This window comes from Meles meles, chromosome 10 (genome assembly GCF_922984935.1).
Source record: "Meles meles chromosome 10, mMelMel3.1 paternal haplotype, whole genome shotgun sequence".
Classification (NCBI taxonomy): domain Eukaryota; kingdom Metazoa; phylum Chordata; class Mammalia; order Carnivora; family Mustelidae; genus Meles; species Meles meles.
Window position 1 is genome coordinate 88,938,756 of NC_060075.1, and position 18,624 is coordinate 88,957,379.

The 18,624-nt window shown below is 43.1% G+C and overlaps 1 protein-coding gene and 2 pseudogenes across 2 annotated transcripts in view; 2 read left to right on the forward strand and 1 right to left on the reverse strand.

Moving 5' to 3' along the window:
• LHFPL3 (LHFPL tetraspan subfamily member 3) overlaps positions 1–9,040 on the forward strand; it is a 592,049-nt gene extending 583,009 nt beyond the window's left edge. For both annotated transcript variants that reach the window (XM_046020087.1, XM_046020086.1), the window contains one exon: positions 6,717–9,040. Coding sequence is in view for 1 of the 2 variants with exons in the window: in XM_046020086.1 (XP_045876042.1) it covers positions 6,717–6,745 (29 nt within the window). In the remaining variant the exon portion in view is untranslated. The remainder of the gene's footprint in view (positions 1–6,716) is intronic.
• A 4,134-nt stretch (positions 9,041–13,174) lies between these two features.
• On the forward strand, positions 13,175–14,455 carry LOC123951541 (annotated as a pseudogene).
• Positions 14,456–16,349: 1,894 nt separating this feature from the next.
• LOC123952315 lies at positions 16,350–16,469 on the reverse strand (annotated as a pseudogene).
• Between the last annotated feature and the right edge of the window lie 2,155 nt (positions 16,470–18,624).

An 18,624-nucleotide genomic window follows, 5' to 3' on the forward strand; every position in this document is an offset into this window, starting at 1 on the left:
GGATCTTTCCAGGTAGATGCCCCCCCACCCCCCTTGCTGAAAGCTTCCTTCTCCTCCTCAGGCTTGGGTGTCAGTGCTGGGGGGGGAGGGAGCTGATCGAAAGCCCTTCCACCCCTGTGATGTCATAAAGCCAAATCAGGCAGCTTAGAGCCAGGGAAAAAGAGAGTGGGAGTTTCAGGTTCCTGGATGCCAACCAATGATTCACACCAAAGCATGCTTTTCTATCATGAAACTGGGGGTGTATTTGTTATGCCCAAATAATGGGTCCGTGATTAAAGGAGCGAGACTGATATAAGGCTAAAGTCAAGCAAAGCTTTATTTCGTGCCAAGCATCAAGAATCTAACCGAATGTTCGGGGCCACACCCGTTACAAGAGAGGGGGACCCTTCTCTGTTTCACAGACTAGCTTTTAAGGGCAAAGGCCATGCAGTTGGGCCTGGCCACGCACAGGTGGCCAATGAAAATGTAACACACACAGGAAACTCCACAGTGATGCTAGGTGACCAACTGAATTACAATTTACCTTAGTAGACATTTGAACCAGCCTATTACACCTTGATTAGGATTGGTGCCAAAAAGGCTCCCAGAGGGCAGGGGTCCCTACTCCTTGGTAGCTAAGGAGACAGTATGCAACCCCCCACTGATCGGATGTTTCCACCTGGCCTGACCTACCCTTGTATCTGGGCTTTATTACCTGGAGCTGGTTTCCGGGACTTGTTTCCAAGTAAATCCCCTGGGGGAAGGGGGGGCAGGGACAGTTTCTAAATAGGTCCTTACATTCCCGCCTTTTCCTTGGAGACTAGTCAAATCTTTGACTTTTTAGCCAGTTCCATATCCCCCCTTTTAATGGCTGCTAGACTGTTTTAATGACTCCAGTGTGATTTACCCAGAAATAGTACTTCTCTCCTAAGGTTATTCAGAGCCCCCCCTCCTTTTATCAGAAACAGTAAGAAACCCCCCCCTTTTCTTCACAATTGCTTATACCTCCCGCCTATATCTTAACAACAGGGCCAACAATGAATTTAATGAACTCATTGTTTGAGTCTTAGTTTTAGTCCACAATCTGCAGGGTCCATTGGCAGCAGCATCCACCTCTGGGGGGGTGTTCTTGTCCTTGGCTCGTTTGACGTGACCTGCGTGAATCCAGGCCCTGATGCCGTCTACTTTTATTGCCGTGGGGGTGGTCAGGATGACAGTAAACGGTCCCTTCCAGCGAGGCTCCAAGCCTCCCACTTGGCAGCAGTGCATCCAAACTAAGTCCCTGGGTTGGCGAGGATGTGGCTCCACTTCCGTCTCTGTCCCAGTGTGGGCAGTCCGGATCCCTGCATGGGCTCTTTTTCAGACAGACTGTCATGCCTGCAGTGACTGGAGTACAGACTGATCAGTCATTTCTGCTATAGCAACCTCTTTCTTTCCTCCCTCTTCCCATTCTAGTTCTTCCCGCTTTTACCACCTGATATTGAGCATATCTGTCAACCACATCTTGAGCCATACGCCCTTCTTTAGAAACATAGAACTGCTTGCCCATAAGCTCTTTAAGCTTGCCTGTCCCCAAGTGAGTGTCCTGATGTATTTGGCTTACTAATTTTCTTCTAGTCTTAGCCCAATCACCTTCATAGTCTAGTTTAGTCCATTTCTGTAAATATACTTGCATCCTTGACCAGGAGGGCTGTGGCAGCAATTATGCAGAGGCAAGGAGGAAACCAGCCGCTACTTGATCTAGTTTCTTGCTAAGATAGGCTACTGGCCTTTGCCAAGGCCCCCGAGTCTGGGTCAAAACTCCTTCAGTTACTCCTGTCTTTCCATCCACATACAAGTGGAAGGGCTTGGTAACATCTGGGATGGCCAGTGCTGGGACACTCAGTAAGGCTGTTTGTAATTCCCGAAATGCTCCTTCTGCCTCAGCTGTCCACTCTACCATAGTGAGTCCTCCCTTAGCCAGTCCGTAGAGAGGTCGCCCCATTTCCGTGAACCATGGTATCCACAGCCTGCAGTAGCCCAACGTCCCAAGAAACTCCCTCATGGAGACCAAACCCTAAATATGTGGCGTGGCTCTTACAAAGCTGTGTTTTCATTGCTGACACCCAATACCCTTTTCCCTGCAGAGTCTGTAAGACAGCTCTCGTCCCATGCAAGCAAGACCCATAGTCCTCAGCTGCTATTTCTACTATTCCCACTAAGTTAGATTCTTCCTTTTAAATCCTTTAATTTTCTGAAGTTTCCTCCTTATATCTGGCACTGACTGACTGGCAAAAGCAAGATCGTTTACCCGTGTTATCGTGCAACTTCTCTGAAGTTTACCTTAAGCTGTCTAGCTTAGGTAAATAAACATTTAACAATCTAATCTAGAATTTAACACCCATAAAGGCATGTTATTAAAACGTAATTTTTCTCTCTAAAATAACCCTCATTTCCAGAGATAGCCAAATCCGGACTAATTCATTTGAAAAACAAGTCCAGTTTTAACAAACTTGGCCTAATTATTTACATAAGCTCAGCAAGAACAGTAAGTGATCATATAGATTTAGAATCTGCTTTGCTGGAACTTCTTATAAGGAATCTTCTAGGTTGAACTTTTAGTAGCTCTCTGGGCCAGAAGCCAAGCCATGTAGTTGCCATCAGACATGCCTGCAATACCTGTCAACTTGCGCAAATTACCCTTCCTGAGGTCCTGCCCAAAGTATCCTGAGGCTCCTCCTCCTGCCAGGGAGTGACATTCTTTACTCACCTGGTCAGGCTGCTGGGAACTCTGTAAGCAAAGTATCAGGCCAACAGTTCCAAAGGGCTTTACAGCTCCAGGTTTCCTAAAGTCAACCTTAGTTCCTTTAAGCTGTCTGGTCATATCTGAGTCTTTTCAAATATGACATTCCAGTCAAAGCCTTGGTAAAATAACCAGTTTCCAATGCTGTCCTGTTACAAGGAGAACAGATTCTTATTGAACTTATGCAAATGGCTGATTGTCAAGGAAGAAAGAATACTTACTGAGACCTTTTGGTTTCAGAGGGTTCAGATGGAGAGAAAAGTTGAATGCCTTGATTCATTTACAAATGAGTACCTTTACATCTAGCGCTCTAGCATTCTATCCCATTTGGTTTAAAGTTTCAGGTTACCAAAGACTTTGAAAGCTACTTTAATACCCATTAAAACCCTGAGACAGCCAATTACCCATCAGTTTAGTTATCTCTTTGCAAATAGATTTAAACAGATTTTAACAGATTTTTTTGACCTTAAGTAAAATCTCTGAAGTTTCACATTTACTACTGTTAACTCAAAAGACGTTTATCCTAATTAACCCAAAAAACAACTTAGCTCAAATACTGATTTACGTTCCACCTGGGCCCACTCAACTTTGAATGTGTTTTCCTAAGACCCACGTGGGAAGATCTGGAGTGGGGGGTGTTAGGCCCAGGGGGTGCTCTTCTTGTTTTCTGACAGTGAAGAACAGAACAAAGTGCCACCAGAAGGCAGAGAAAGGGTTCCCAGTTCTAGGGCTCATCAGCTCCAAGAGAGGAGCACACGCCATGCTTTCCCGCCAGCAAGGGGGAAGGGCTAGGCAGTCTCTGTCGGGCCAGAGAGGGCAAGGAATGTCCCCGAAACAAAGTTGTTTCGGCAGCTGCTTGGGAATATTTCTTAAAGTCTCTGTCTCGAGTTAGACTACCCCCAGTTGGCTCCAGTTATATAGCCATTAAGAGTCAGAGTTCCCTTACTCTCTGCTTGCCCCATTCCTTTAAACACAACAAACAGCACAGCAGACAACAAAAAGACAAGACAAAGACAACCGCAGGCCCAGCAGTTCTTACCCAGAACCTACCACCGGTGGGGAATTTCTGATCTTCTGGCTGTCCAGGGGGACTCGAACCTCCTGGCTGCCTAGGGGGACTCGAACCCCCTGACTGCCTAGGTGACCGCCTAGGGGAACTCGAACCCCCTGACTGCCTAGGGGGACTCGAACCCCCTGACTGTCTAGGGGGACTCGAAACCCCTGGCGATCTACCAGTGGAGGGAAGGGGCGTCCCTGCATCCTTTTCAGCCCTGGGGAGCATGGCCGCATCCGGCTTCACCCCGGTGGGCTAAACCCGGAGCTCCACCCAGACAGACCAACTTACCTCACAGAGCACCTGGAGATCAGCGGATCCCACAGAGTAAAATCTGTGAGATCTTACCTCGAGGCTTTTCCCAGAAATTCTGATGCTGGCTCAGTTCTCAGTTCTCATCATTTAATCCTGGACAAGCCCCCATCTGTTATGCCCAAATAATGGGTCCGTGATTAAAGGAGCGAGACTGATATAAGGCGAAAGTCAAGCAAAGCTTTATTTCGTGCCAAGCATCAAGAATCTAACCGAATGTTCGGGGCCGCACCCGTTACAAGAGAGGGGGACCCTTCTCTGTTTCACAGACTAGCTTTTAAGGGCAAAGGCCATGCAGTTGGGCCTGGCCACGCACAGGTGGCCAATGAAAATGTAACACACACAGGAAACTCCACAGTGATGCTAGGTGACCAATTGAATTACAATTTACCTTAGTAGACATTTGAACCAGCCTATTACACCTTGATTAGGATTGGCGCCAAAAAGGCTCCCAGAGGGCGGGGGTCCCTACTCCTTGGTAGCTAAGGAGACAGTATGCAACCCCCCACTGGTCGGATGTCTCCACCTGGCCTGACCTACCCTTGTATCTGGGCTTTGTTACCTGGAGCTGGTTTCCGGGACTTGTTTCCAAGTAAATCCCCTGGGGAAGGGGAGCAGGGACAGTTTCTAAATAGGTCCTTACATATTTATTTGTGGGTGTCCAGAAAATGAGGGCTAACTTCTTGCCTCCCTCTTGCCCTGCATCACCTGCATAGGGCCTGGCACTTCCACATGCTACCTTCTCTTCCCGTGTGCATACCCACCTTTTCAAAACTCCTTCCCCTCTTCTGCTTCATGTGTTTATAACCTGCACCCACTCCTCCCTCTCCCCCACCCCAGCTAACACCTTTCCTGGATCTTACTGCAAAACCCAGACATTTCACTCTATGCATTTGAAATAGAAAAATATTTGGAGAAAAATAGAAAAAAATTAGAGCACTGAAATCGTAGACACACAAACTTGACTTTGGATTCCATCTAGCAAGACCAGCTCCTGGGCAGCAGAGCGGAGAGCACTCAAGGTTCAGAAGCACCTATAGCTGCATGTAAAACCCGTGGGTGGCCTTTGTCGCTTTTAATAATATCCAAAGAAAGCATTCCCTTCCATAGGGTTTCTACCAGCGTGATGCAATCTCAGAGAATCATTACAGATTAATCATCATTAGGACAAGATCCTATTTCAATTATCCCCTGTGTCGTCCGGATACATCAAAGCAACTGAGTTCTCTCGCTGAGAGAAGTTCATTGGAACCATAATGTGCATAAGTTATCTTAAAGTGTTTTAAAATGTACCGGAAAACAACAAGGGGGTAAGTGCTTGAAAGGACAGAACCTTCCAAAGGTTTCTCTAGCCCTCATTCAGAAACCATAATCGTATCTTGTGTTGTGGAACGAGGACTGTAACTGAATAATGGACCAATTGTTTTATGATCATATTTGTTTCTAAGTACTCTGTGATGAAAACAGCCCAGCGAGCTGTTTCTTTCAGCCTAGATTTGGCCAGCTAGATGCATTTACCCATCTTCACAATATATGAGGGACCTTAAGCCCTGGTTAGCAGTGCCAAAGTATATGGAGATCGTCCAGAGAAAGGAATCACTCGTACTATTTGTAGTCGTCATATCAATATAGGAATAGTCTCTAACAGTGGGCTGGACCAAAGGAAAAAGCAGCTTATCCCCTAAGAATTTGTCCTAAAGAAAGAAGTTGAAAGAACAAACAGCTTTCTATGCAAAGATACTTTTCTTGATAACAAAACAAAACAAAACAAAACAAAAAGCAGGGGGTGGGAGCCTATCTACCATCTGCCAATGGTCAAACAGTTGAGAATGGGATACTGAGCATGGAATGAAAGGAATGAGATTGGAATGGAATATTCTGCAGCTCTTAGAAACTGATGTTGGTGGGGCATCTCACTGGCTCAGTTGATAGAGCCTGCAACTCTTGATCTCGAGGTTGTGAGTTCGAGCCCCATGTTGGGTATAGAAATTACTTCAAAATAAAAAAAATCATTAATAAAAAGAGAAGGAAATTGACGCTGATGATGCAGAGTGGAAATGCAGAAAATTGTTTTTAAGATGTTAAAAATGTCAGCTATATTGTGATTCCAACTGTATAAAATAAAGGGCACATTTGGATACGGAATGGAAAGATACATGGGAAAAAAGCAGTGTCTCCTTTGCAGCTGTTACAATGTTGATTGCATAATAAATAACACCTGGAAAGAAAAGGAAACGCTCAAGTGAGACATTTTCTGTGCCAGGCAGAAAAATTGCTGATGCTTGGGATCATTTCACATTCTTCCTTGCTCCTTCAAAGCAGCCTGTAATCTTCGCCCAGATTTGGGAAACACACATTTCTGGGTGATGGGGGGGTCCCCTTGCCAGAAGACTGTGTGCCATTTGGTTATGGAACAGGTGCCTCAAACTTTTCAGGCTTCTTTAAAACAAATCTAAAGTGCATTCGAACCATGGACTGGTATGGTTTTTCTGTGACAGCTATGCACAAAAATCTTGCTGACAGAAAATGATGCATTTTTTTTTCTTTCTCTCTTTCTCTTTCTCCTCCCCCCACCTCCCCCTTCTGCAGTTCTGCTAAGCCAATATTCTCTAGAATGAGCACAAAACAAATCAAATAACAGCTAAACAATTCGAATAAGAGCTTTTGTACATCAACATCAAGAAGGAAGACTTGAGAGAAATCAGAGTACAGAGAAAGATCTGGACAAGAGTGAACCATCTACTTGTCAAGGCACCTTCTAAATCTGGACCGGCAGAGATGGCAGTGATTTTCTGGAAGGAGATGTGATAATGGATTAAACACCAGCTCATGGGAAGATACCGTCGAATAAGATCAGATCACATTCATGAGAAGTCACATTCAGGAAATATTTTAAGAGAAAGGAATATAAATGTGCTAGAATTAACATGTAAAATATATATGTACTGAGGTTTGTAAACTGTCCTTTTTTAATCAAACTGAAAACAAAAAGCTTTAATCTTTCAACCTTCTTTTTAAAAAAAGGCAGTCACTCCTAAATTATTCCTATCTCAATAGCCAAGAGGCTGATCAAGCGTCATTTACAGAGGAAGGCAGCTTAGGAAAATGCCTCAGCGTGTTTTCACAGGAGCCGTGATCTTGGGTTCCCCATCTCTGCCGTGCATTAATTTCACTGTGTAATTAGTAAAACCACTCAGTTCAGAGATGTAACACTTCAAACTTTTTACAGAGTCTGTGTTCGGTTTAATCTGTCTGTACAAGTTATTACTGAGAAAGTGTTTCTGACATATACTAGAACTCCATCAAGCTGTATATTACAGGAAGTACATCTTTACATCATAGGTCCCTGAGCAACCTAGCTATCCCTATCTTTCAGGAAACAGCATCAGGGAACTCTGAAAAATATAGAAAGCTCATTTTCACCTTGGATGCTCACATGTAATATATAGGCTGCTATCAAATAAACACTTTTTTTTCTAATTCTCCCTAGTAAATGCATAAGAATTTAATATACTTTATAAATAGGCATCTAAAAGCTCTCCTTTTTTTTTCCATTTCTTTGCTGTACTTGTCATCAGAAATCCATAGCCTTTCTTTCCCTTACTAACAGGTACTCATTTTTGTTTAAAAAAAAAAAAATCGTTCCATTAAGCCTATTTCTAAATGATAGTAAGTGGTACTAACAAAATAAATAATAATTTAATAGCCTTAGAAATAAATGAATATATACTTATACAGGTCAAGAAACTTGGTAGGAGTAAGTTGCCTGTTTGTTTACTAATGTTGGTTTCAAGAATACTCAGATTTCTTTGAGTTGGTTGGTATTTGGAAGTAGTTCCAACTGGTCAGTTGTCTTCAACAATCTTTTGCTCCCAGGCTTCCCTCACCATCACCCTCATCACATACCTCGCCGATACGCAGAAAAATACGTAATACTGTAGTAGCCAACTTCTTGAGAATGGGCACAAGCTGAAACGTACCTGCCAGAGGGGTTATCAGTGTGAGCCAAACCGTGCTCTATACCCGAGTAAAACATGGACACCTAGAATGCCTTCATTTTTAAACTCAAAATTACGATCGAATTAACATACATCCCTGGAACGCCAGAGGGAGGATAAGACAAGAAGTGATACAGATAGGAGCTGATTTCTTGTTCCCTGTCTCTCTACAGACAACACTCCCATTTTTGCCAAATGTTTCTGGTACTAGCTATCTTTTCACCCTAACGAGATTATGTTTTAAACGGCTAAGAATATACAGGTGTTCTCAAGTGAGTGAACCCCAAATCACAAAGATCTGGGTTTTCTAAAGAACCAGATTAAGGAAATACTTATTATCTCTAAAGGATTAGCCATTCTGGGAGTTACCTGTTACAGTAAATATTAGCTCTCCCCCTGCATTCCAAACACCCTCCTTACGAAACTTAATTACACACAACTTTTCAAGAACTCATCTTTTATTTAAAGGGAGGTACCTCTCTATCTACAAGAAAATGAGAAAGTGTCAGTTTTCTCTAATCTGTGTAAACTACAGATTCCACGGGAGCCCTCCATCACTGATAGTGATGTTTATGAAAACGAAAAAGTGCTTCCTATCCACATGCAAATGTTTTGTAAAATTTTTTTCTGTAAGACCTAAGTATAATTTAGCATACCACAGTGCTCTGAGGAGGGTCATCAATGATGTACCATTTGTACATAGGTAATACACCTGTAAATCACTAAGTGTTAAGAAGTATGTTTTTATCTTTAAAAAAAAAAAAAATGTGACTCCCTTTCTCATTCTGTTCTGTTGTATTGCGTCCAAAAAGTTGTGTGTAATTTTTTTAAGGTCCAGGAAATGTAAAGAAATTTGTTGGAATATCTGAATTTCTGTAAAAAATAAAAATAAAAATAAGATTTTGTTATTTAAAAGGGGGTTTGGTGATGTGGCACACACATTCGCCGCATTCAGTGTCTTTGTCTGGTGAGCCAGTGACAACACCATGATTTGACCAAAACAGCTATAATTCAGAAAAACTCCTTTGTGCAGGGCCCCTGGGTGGTTCTGTCGGTGAAGCATCCAACTCTTGATTTCAGTTCAGGTTGTGTTCTCGGGGTCAAGAGATCCAGCCCTGCGTCAGGCTCCACACTGAGTGTGGAAGCTGCTTGAGATCCTCTCCCTCTGACCCTCCCCCGCCACTTGCATGTGCACACATGCGTGCACGTGCTCTCTCTCTCTAATAGCAAGAAAACAAATTTAAAGGAAAGAAAAAAAATCTCCTTTCTGTCAGATTCCCTAATGTTCACCAACAGCCGACATTTATTAGGTACGCAGGACCCTCATTTAGAAGGCACGATTAACTCCCCAGACCTGGGGCGCCTGGGTGGCTCAGTCATTAAGCATCTGCCTTCTGCTCCGGTCATGCATGATCCCAGTGTCCTGAGATCAAGACCCGCATCGGGCTCCCTGCTCGGTGGGAAGCCTGCTTCTCCCTCTCCCACTCCCCCTGCCTGTGTTCCCTCTCTCGATGTCTCTCTCTCTGTCAAATAAATAAATACAATCTTTTAAAAAAAATCCCCTCATATACTCAGCAGAATGAAATCAGCAAGTAAACAGCCAGACTGCTTAAGTAAAACTTGACCTGAAATACTCAATTAATTACTCAGTGTCCACTTGGCAAACTGAAAACAGCCACCTGCTCCTCGGCCATGAGCAAGCCTTTCCCAGCTATTCATGTCGAGTGTGTGCTGTCTAGGTGGGTTCCGGCGCCCCCTCTGTCACTTACTATAGGATTCTGAACACCTCTCAGCTTTAGTGTCCTTATCTATAAAATTGACACAAGTAATAACACCTGGCCCCACAGTGTTGTGAGGATATACATTAAGTTAGAGCATTGTTATGCCTTACTGGTCAGAGATACTCAATGAATATGAATGCCTTACCCTCTTCTACATTCAAGGCATTCAAGACCTAGAAGAAAAGAAACACAAAACATGCTTTCTGCTTTCAAAATACTGAGGATAGGGGTGCCTGGGTGGCTTAGTTATTAGGCGTCTGCCTTCTGCTCAGGTCATGGTACCAGGGTCCTGGGATCGAGCCCCGCATCAGGCTGTCTGCTCAGCGGGAAGCCTGCTTCTCCCTCTCCCACTCCCCCTGCTTGTGTTCCCTCTCTCACTGTGTCTCTCACTGTCAAATAAATAAAATATTAAAAAAAAAATACCGAGGATAATTAGAGTGACATCAGCAGGGATTGAAAAATCAGATGCCTAGAGCGGCCAGGTAGATACGTGAACTAACACAGCAGAACGAGATGGGGCAGGGAGTAATGGGCACTGTGGAGCACTAGGAAGCCCAGGTCCCGTCTGAAAAGAATAAATAGCTATACTCAGTTCTCATCATTCAATAAACGTGTATTGAGTCCCTCCTGTGTGCCAGGAACTGTTCTAAATCCTGGGAAGATGGTGGTAAACCAGACAAGCAAGGTCCCTGCTCTTACGTGGTCTTAGGTTCTAGCAGGAAGAGAGACCATTGGCAGGGAAATGTCAGCTAAGAATAGGTGCCCTCGAGAGAATGAGAACATGATGATGTGAGGGAGACATGGAGAGGCTGAGCGAGGAAGGCAGCTGTGAAAAGGTGGCATTTAAAGTGATATGGGGGGGGTGGCACCTGGGTGGCACTGTCGGTTGGGTGGCCGACTCTTGATTTTGGCTCAAGTCACAATCTCAGGGTCATGGGGTCGAGCCCTGTGTCAGGCTCTGCGATGGGTGTGGAGTCCTCTTGGGATTTTCTCCCTCTTCTTCTGCCCTTCCCCCAGCTCCCTAAATAAATAAATAAATAAACACAATCTTCCAAAAAATAAAAATAAGGTGAGATCGGAAGAAGAGGGGGAGGTCCCACGCCACACAGGGGGAGCCACAACTCAGAGGCTCTAAAGTAGGAATAAGGTCACCGGGCTTGAGACGCAGTCAGGCCACAGCAGCCGGTGACTGGGGCTGAACCGGGAATGAGGTAGGCCAGGATGGTTGGTGCTATTGTGAAGGGTGAGGCAAAGCTGTGGAAAGCGATGCAAGCTACTTTATGATTTTAAAGATTACTCTTGGCTTCTGCATCTAGCAGTATACACTAGATACTCTAAATAGCCTTCTTTACGTAATACTCCCAGGTCTTGGAAAATGACAATGAGCTTATTTTTAATACAAAGCTTAGGTTGCAAGAAAGTAAGAGAAATCCCAAAGGCATTAAAAAAAGAAGAGTAAACTGAAAACTGAGCGTGAAGTGTAAGCCAGTGCAGAAACTGGGACTGCCTGAAGGCAAATGCATACATCAGAGTGGGAAGTGGGAGGCTGAGCCTTGGGCCACTGGAAGTGGATGAGCTGAACTTGAGTGTCTCCCCTGAAAGCAGAGCATTTGAAAAAGGTTGCCACCTCCGGACCAGTGCAGCATGGGAAAGATGTTCATGCTAGCAAACAAAAGAAGTCTTGTCAAAAATTCCATCTTCTCATTAGCTCTAGATGGATTTGCTATGGGAAGCGGGGTAGAAAGAGAAAGAATAGTTACCCTCAGAAATGTTTAATATGGATGTGTACCCCCTCCCAATCTGGAATTCAATCTTACACTCTTCCTATGCTCAAAGAAACTTCAAACCAAGAAATTAAAGAATTTGTCAGAGCCCTGGTAGCTGGCAAATTCAAATATACACCATTTTGGAAGGAAAGCATCTTTGTAACATAGATTTCACCAATTCAGCTCAACAAAGTATGTGTTCACAATTTGTAAGTTACTACACATACGAGGAAACCACAAGAGAGAATCAGCAGAAATCATGAACAACAGACTTACTGCCTCATAGATTTTAGATATTGCAATTACCAGACCCGGTATATAAAATAATCATGTCTTATATGTAAAAGAAATAAAGATGGTATCTACTTGAAAAATATAAAGGAGCCAGTAGATATAATCAGTTAGACTTGAAGAGAAACAAAAAAAATTCTTAGAATTGAAAAAAATCATCACTGAAATTTAAAATATGGTGTATCATTTAAATATAAATTAGGTATAAAAAAGAGAGAACTTGTCAACTAGAAGACAGATCTAAAGAAATCACCCAGAATGTAATACAGAAAGCCAAGACTAGAATATGAAAAGTGGTTCAGCAACAGAGAAGATATATATGTCTAATTCTAGTAGAAGAACAAGAATAAGGGAAAAACAATATTTGAATAGAAATTGGCTGAAATGTTTCCATAAATGATGAAAGGTATAAATCCACACATAGGAAGCACAATAGTCATCACTCAAGATAAATAAAAAGTAAATTCAAACATGACAGTAAAGTGTAGACCAAAGAAAGAGGAAGGACCATGAAAGTAACCGAAGAGAAATGGCATACCATTTCATATCACACCATGTCATAAATTCCAGAGACATGGGGTGCCTGGGTGGCTCAGTGGTTAAAGCCTCTGCCTTCGACCCAGGTCATGATCTCAGGGTCCTGGAATCAAGTCTGGCATCGGGCTCTCTGCTCAGCAGGGAGCCTGCTTCCCCCACCCCCTCCCCGCCTGCCTCTCTGCCTGCTTGTGATCTCTCTCTCTGTCAAATAAATTTTTAAAATCTTAAAAAAAATTCCAGAGACATTAGCATATACACACAAAGTGCCAAAGTAAAATAACTCTGTCTAAAATTGTGTTTCAGCAGAAGTTGTCAAAGACCAAAAACGAAATACAGTCATCTTGAGATGAACAAAGCTAAGGGGATTACCAGCAATAAAGCTACATAGAAGGAATTTCTGAAAACGAAACTAGGAGTAAGGTTCAAGAAGCAAAAAAGAGTAGAGAGCAAAGAATTTAGCACGGAGGCAGGTAGGTAGGTAGGTAGCATTGTACAAAATAATAATAAAACATCTAATTTACAGAATTTTTTTTTTTTTTTTTTTTTTTTTTTTTTTTGCCAAGGCTGGGCGTCTGCAGGCGGGGCGGGGCGCACGCAGAGAGGCGGGGCCTGGGCCGAGGGAGGGCTGAGGCTAATACTGAGGCCTACTTAGGCTAGGGGTGGCAGGTTGAAGGATGGCCCTGCTGAAGCAGGTAGAATTGGAAGAGAAGGGGCCTCAGGAGAATGGGAACACCAGGAGCAAGGAGAGAGGCGCAGGACCTTGAAAGGAATCCCAACAGAAGGAATTCAGTTTAGGGAAGGAATTAGGACAAGGGGGAGCGAGGGGGGGAGTGGGGGCAGAACTAGTCTGGATTCCAGGTTCCTCTAATTTCTAATTTCGCCTGTGGTGTACCACTCAAGTCTCTTATCTTTTCTCCCACAGGAAGCTACGTCGACTATTTCTCCTCCTCCCTGTACCAGTAAGTGTGCGCAGGGGGGCAGTCTGAGGGCCCTGTTTAGAGAGGCGCAGTCCCGCTGAGTGATTGGACGACCCTGGGTCGACCCTGTCGGTAAAAATGGGCAGGTTAACATCCCCATCGAAGCGCCTGGGGCGCGCTTTGGGCACTTGGGCCGTCTAACCTCGCGTCCTCCTCTCCGGAGCCCTGGCGGACATGCTGGAAACTCCGGAACCCTGACCATCCCGCCGCGGCGCAGACGCACCGGCCTGGCGCTCCGACCCCTTCCCATGAGCCATATTTACTGAACTGCAGTATGAATAAACATGCTCCCCGAAACCTCGTTGTCAGGCGTGGGGTCCGGATTCTCGGGGCACCAGGGAAGGCGTGGGTGGGGGCCACCCAGATACCCCAAATTGGTTATTTATAAAGGGCCAGGTATATGTAACAATTCGTTTAGCCCTCATACCAACCTTATAAGTTAGATACTGTTGTTATCCTCAGCTCACAGATGAAGAGACTGTGGCACAGAAGGTTGAAATAATTTAGCCAAGGTCACACAGCTAGTGAGCAAAGGCACGGACGTGGTGCAATTCCTCCATCCGTCCTTTGGAGCATATGAAGCTCATGTTTGGTGGCGGCGGGGGGCCGAGCCCCAACCCAAGCCTATAGGGTGGTAGCCACTGGCCTGACCACTGCCGCTGTAGGATTGGTAGCCACTGTGTTTTGCCAGCCACCAACCAGATGGAGCCCCAAGTAAAACAGGTTTTTCAGTCTCCCAAAATCTGCCTTCCGCGGTGGCTATCATGCGGGGGGGGAAAGGGAGGGGTTGAACCCAAAATGACACAACAAGAGGCAGCCTTATTACTAGGCAAAAGTCCTCCTGCCGAGAAAGGGAAAATAAGAGCTGCTCATCCATGACGTATGTTTTTAAATCACCCAGACAAGGGAGGATCTCCTTATATGGCAGCCCAAATCCATAAAGCTAAAGATTTATTAGAAGGTCAAGCTAAAAAATGAAGGAAATGTGTGATGATTTCTAAGTTCTTGTTGGTGTATGCATATGAGTGGCAGATTTTTATAATAAAATGCCTCAAAGCTACAAAAGAAAAGTGTAGGAAAGGGAGAAAAAATAAAAAGCACAATGTAAGGGGCACACCTAGGTGGCTCAGTGGGTTAAGCCTCTGCCTTCCCCTCAGGTCATGATCCCAGGGTCCTGGGATCGGGCCCCACATTGGGCTCCTTGCTCAACGGGGAGCCTGCTTCCTTTCCTCTCTCTCTGCCTGCCTCTCTGCCTACTTGTGATCTCTGTCTGTCAAATAAATAAATAAAATCTTAAAAAAAAAAAAAGACACGATGTAAGATAGAAGAAATAAATAAGATAGAAGAAATAAAACCAAATCAGACAACAAAATAAATAAATGTAGGTTAAGCTTGTCAGTTAAGGGACGCCTGGGTGGCTCAGTTGGTTAAGCAGCTGCCTTCGGCTCAGGTCATGATCCAGCGTCCTGGGATCGAGTCCCACATCTGGCTCCGTGCTCCGCGGGGAGCCTGCTTCTCTCTCTGTCTCTGCCTGCCACTCTGCCTGCCTGTGCTCACTCTCTCTCTCTCTCTCTGACAAATAAATAAATAAAATCTTTAAAAAAAAAAAAAAGCTTGTCAGTTAAAAGAAATTGTGACATTGGATTTTTAAAAACCCATCAGTATGCAGCTTGTTCATACAGGGGCCCCTGGCTGGCTCAGCTGGTTAAGCAGTCGGACTCTTGATTTCAGCTCAGGTCAGGATTTGGGGGTCCTAGGATGGAGCCCCGAGTCAGTCCCTGAACTCCAGTCAGTTTGGGGGTTCACTCTCTCTCCCTCACCCTCTGCCACTCCCGCCATGAGTGCATGCTCGCTCTCTCTCTCAAATGAATAAATGAATCTTTTTAAAAAGAGAGATATAGGGGCGCCTGGGTGGCTCAGTGGGTTGAGCCTCTGCCTTCAGCTGGGGTCGTGATCCCAGGATTCTAGGATTGAGCCCTGCGTCGGGCTCTCTGTTCGGCGGGGAGTCTGCTTCCCTCTCTATCTCTCCCTGCCACTCTGCCTACTTGTGATCTCTCTCTCTCTGTCAAGTAAATAAATAAAATCTTTAAAAAAATAAAAATAAAAAAAGATATAAAACATGACACAGAAAAAATGAAAATAAAAGGATAGAAAAACATATAGTAGGCAAATACTAACCAAAAGAAAGCTATATTAATAGCAAACCAAAAAATAAAAAATGAAAAATATTTTCAACAATCAAAACAATCCCTACACAATAGTGAGAGTCTCAACTCACCCACAAAATAGTAGAATTCTAAACTTCTGCGCATTTAATAAGATAGCTTCAAAATATGTATAGCAGAAATGAAAGAATTACAAGGAGAAATAGACAAATCCGTTATCATAAAGAGAGATTTTAACACATTTTTTGCAAATTATTAGTAGATACCTGGAAAATAATAAAAGTGCTACATAGCATATCTTGTTTTAATGTCACTTCTATTAAACTCTGTGTACCTTACATGTTACACCTCAATTTTTTAAAATGTTAGTCACCTACAAACGAAACAACTATCAGATTTTCAGTGAACTTATTTATTTATTTATTTACTTATTAAGATTTCTTATTTATTTATTTGACAGACAGAGATCACAAGTATCATTTGATAAAACTTAAAATCACCCACAATAGCAGGAATTTTTACAAAACTAGGAATAAAGACAATTTTCCTAAGAAACCATTTCTGCCAAACAATATACTTGTATGTATAATTGTGACATGTTAAAAGTAGTCCTTCAAAATAAAGGATGAGACAAATAATCCCACCACCAGGATATCTATCAAAATCATATTAATAAGGCCAACACAGAAAAACAAGAAAAAGATATAAAAAGGTATAAGAATTTGAAGAGGAAAAATTGTCACCATTTTATGACCATAATTGCTCTCATATTAAACCAATAAGAACAGATACTACAGTTGATTCTTAGCCAAAGGCCAAAAAGCAATATATAATTGCCCTCATAAAAAACAAACCAACCAAAACGACAGGTAAAAATTATTAGAATCAGGGCATCTGGGTCGCTCAATGGGTAAGCGTCTGCCTTTGGCTAGGTCATGATCTCAGGGTCCTGGGATTGAGCCCCGTATCAGGCCCCCAGCTCCATGGGGTCTGTTATCCCTCTCCTACTCCCCCTGCTTGTGTTCTTTCTCTTGCTGTGTCTCTTTCTGTCAAATAAATAAAGTCTTTAAAAAAATTATTAGAATTGGGGGCGCCCGGGTGGCTCAGTGGATTAAGCCACTGCCTTCGGCTCAGGTCATGATCTCAGGGTCCTGAGATCCAGCCCCGCATCGGACTCTCTGCCCTGCAGGGAGCCTGCTTACTCCTCTCTCTCTGCCTGCCTCTCTGCCTACTTGTGATTTCTCTCTCTGTCAAATAAATAAATAAAATCTTTTTAAAAAAAATTATTAGAATCGATAAGAAATTAACAAGATGGTTAGATTTAAGATCAATGTATTAAAGTTGCATTTTTCTAGCACAGCAGCAAGCGATTAAAAAACTATTTTTAAATGTAATTTCAAAAAGTGTCTTCAATGATAGCAACAAAAATCATGATACCCAGGAATACAGCTGGCAAAATCTGTATGGAAACTTTATGGAGAAAATTAGAAAACTTCACTGAAATATTTGAAAGATCTTTAAAAATGTAGAAATATACTATATGTACTGATGGGAAAATTCAATAGGATTAAATCAGATTCTATGACCACCAAAATTTCATCAGACCTTTCTGAGGAGCTTGACTAGCTGATTCTAAATTTTTGTGAATACACAAGGCGCCTGGCTGGATCAGTCAGTAAAGCTTGAATGAGATTCTTTTTTTTTTTTTTTTATTTATTTATTTATTTATTTTTTTTTTTTTAGATTTTATTTACTTATTTGACAGACAGAGATCACAAGTAGGAAGAGAAGCAGGCAGAGAGAGAGAGGAGGAAGCAGGCTCCCTGTGAGCAGAGAGCCTGATGCGGGGCTCGACCCCAGGACCCTGGGATCTTGACCTGAGCCGAAGGCAGAGGCTTAACCTACTGAGCCACCCAGGCGCCCCTTGAATGAGATTCTTGATCTAGCCTGGGGAGTTCAAGCCCACATTGGGCATGGAGATATATATCTATATCTATATCTATATTTATATCTATATATATATATAGATATCTATTTATATCTATATATATATAGATATCTATATATATCTATATATTGATGTCATGATATGACAAATAACCATGATGCTCCTACAAAAGAACGAGGTGGAAAAAATTGCTCAATCAGATATTGACTTATTTAAAAACTAAAATAATTGAGGGGTGTCTGGGTGGCTCAGTCGGTTAAGCCTCTGCCTTCAGTTCAGGTCATGATCCCGAGGTCATGGGATCGAGCCCTGCACTGCGCTCTCTGCTCAGCAGGAAGTCTGCTTCTCCCTCTCCTTCTGCTCCTCCCCACTGCTTGTGTTCTCTTTCTTCTCTCTCTCAAATAAATAAGTAATCTTTTTTAAAAACTATAATAATTAAGATAGACCAACCAATAAAGCAAAATAGAAAGCCTAGAAGTATATAAATGCATTTTTTTTTTGAAACTGAAATAAGAAGAAATGGCATGATACCTCAGTTGAAAAAGTATGTTCTGGTCAGTAAATGGTGCTGGAATGTTTGGTTGTTGTTGGGAGGTATTTCTACAGGAGAGTAGTGTTTCTGCACATCTCGTGAGCAGAGACACTAACTGCCTTTATTCCCGGTTGTCCTTTCAAGACTCTGTGTAGCAAACGTGGCAGGCCAGCTTCTTAGTCTGCCAGTAGGATGAAGATCGCCATGCTTCACTTGAAAAAAAAAAAAAAGGAGGGGCACCTGTGTGGCTCAGTGGGTTAAAGCCTCAGCCTTCAGCTCAGGTCATGATCCCAGGATCCTGGGATCAAGCCCCGCATCAGGCTCTCTGCTCAGCTGGGAGCCTTCTTCCCCCTTTCTCTCTCTCTGCCTACTTGTGATCTCTGTCTGTCAAATAAATAAATAAAATCTTTAAGAAAAAAAAAAGGAAATGAGACATCTGACTTACATTGCATACAAAAATCTACTCCAGATGAATTAAGGACTTAGCTGTGAAAGGCAAAAA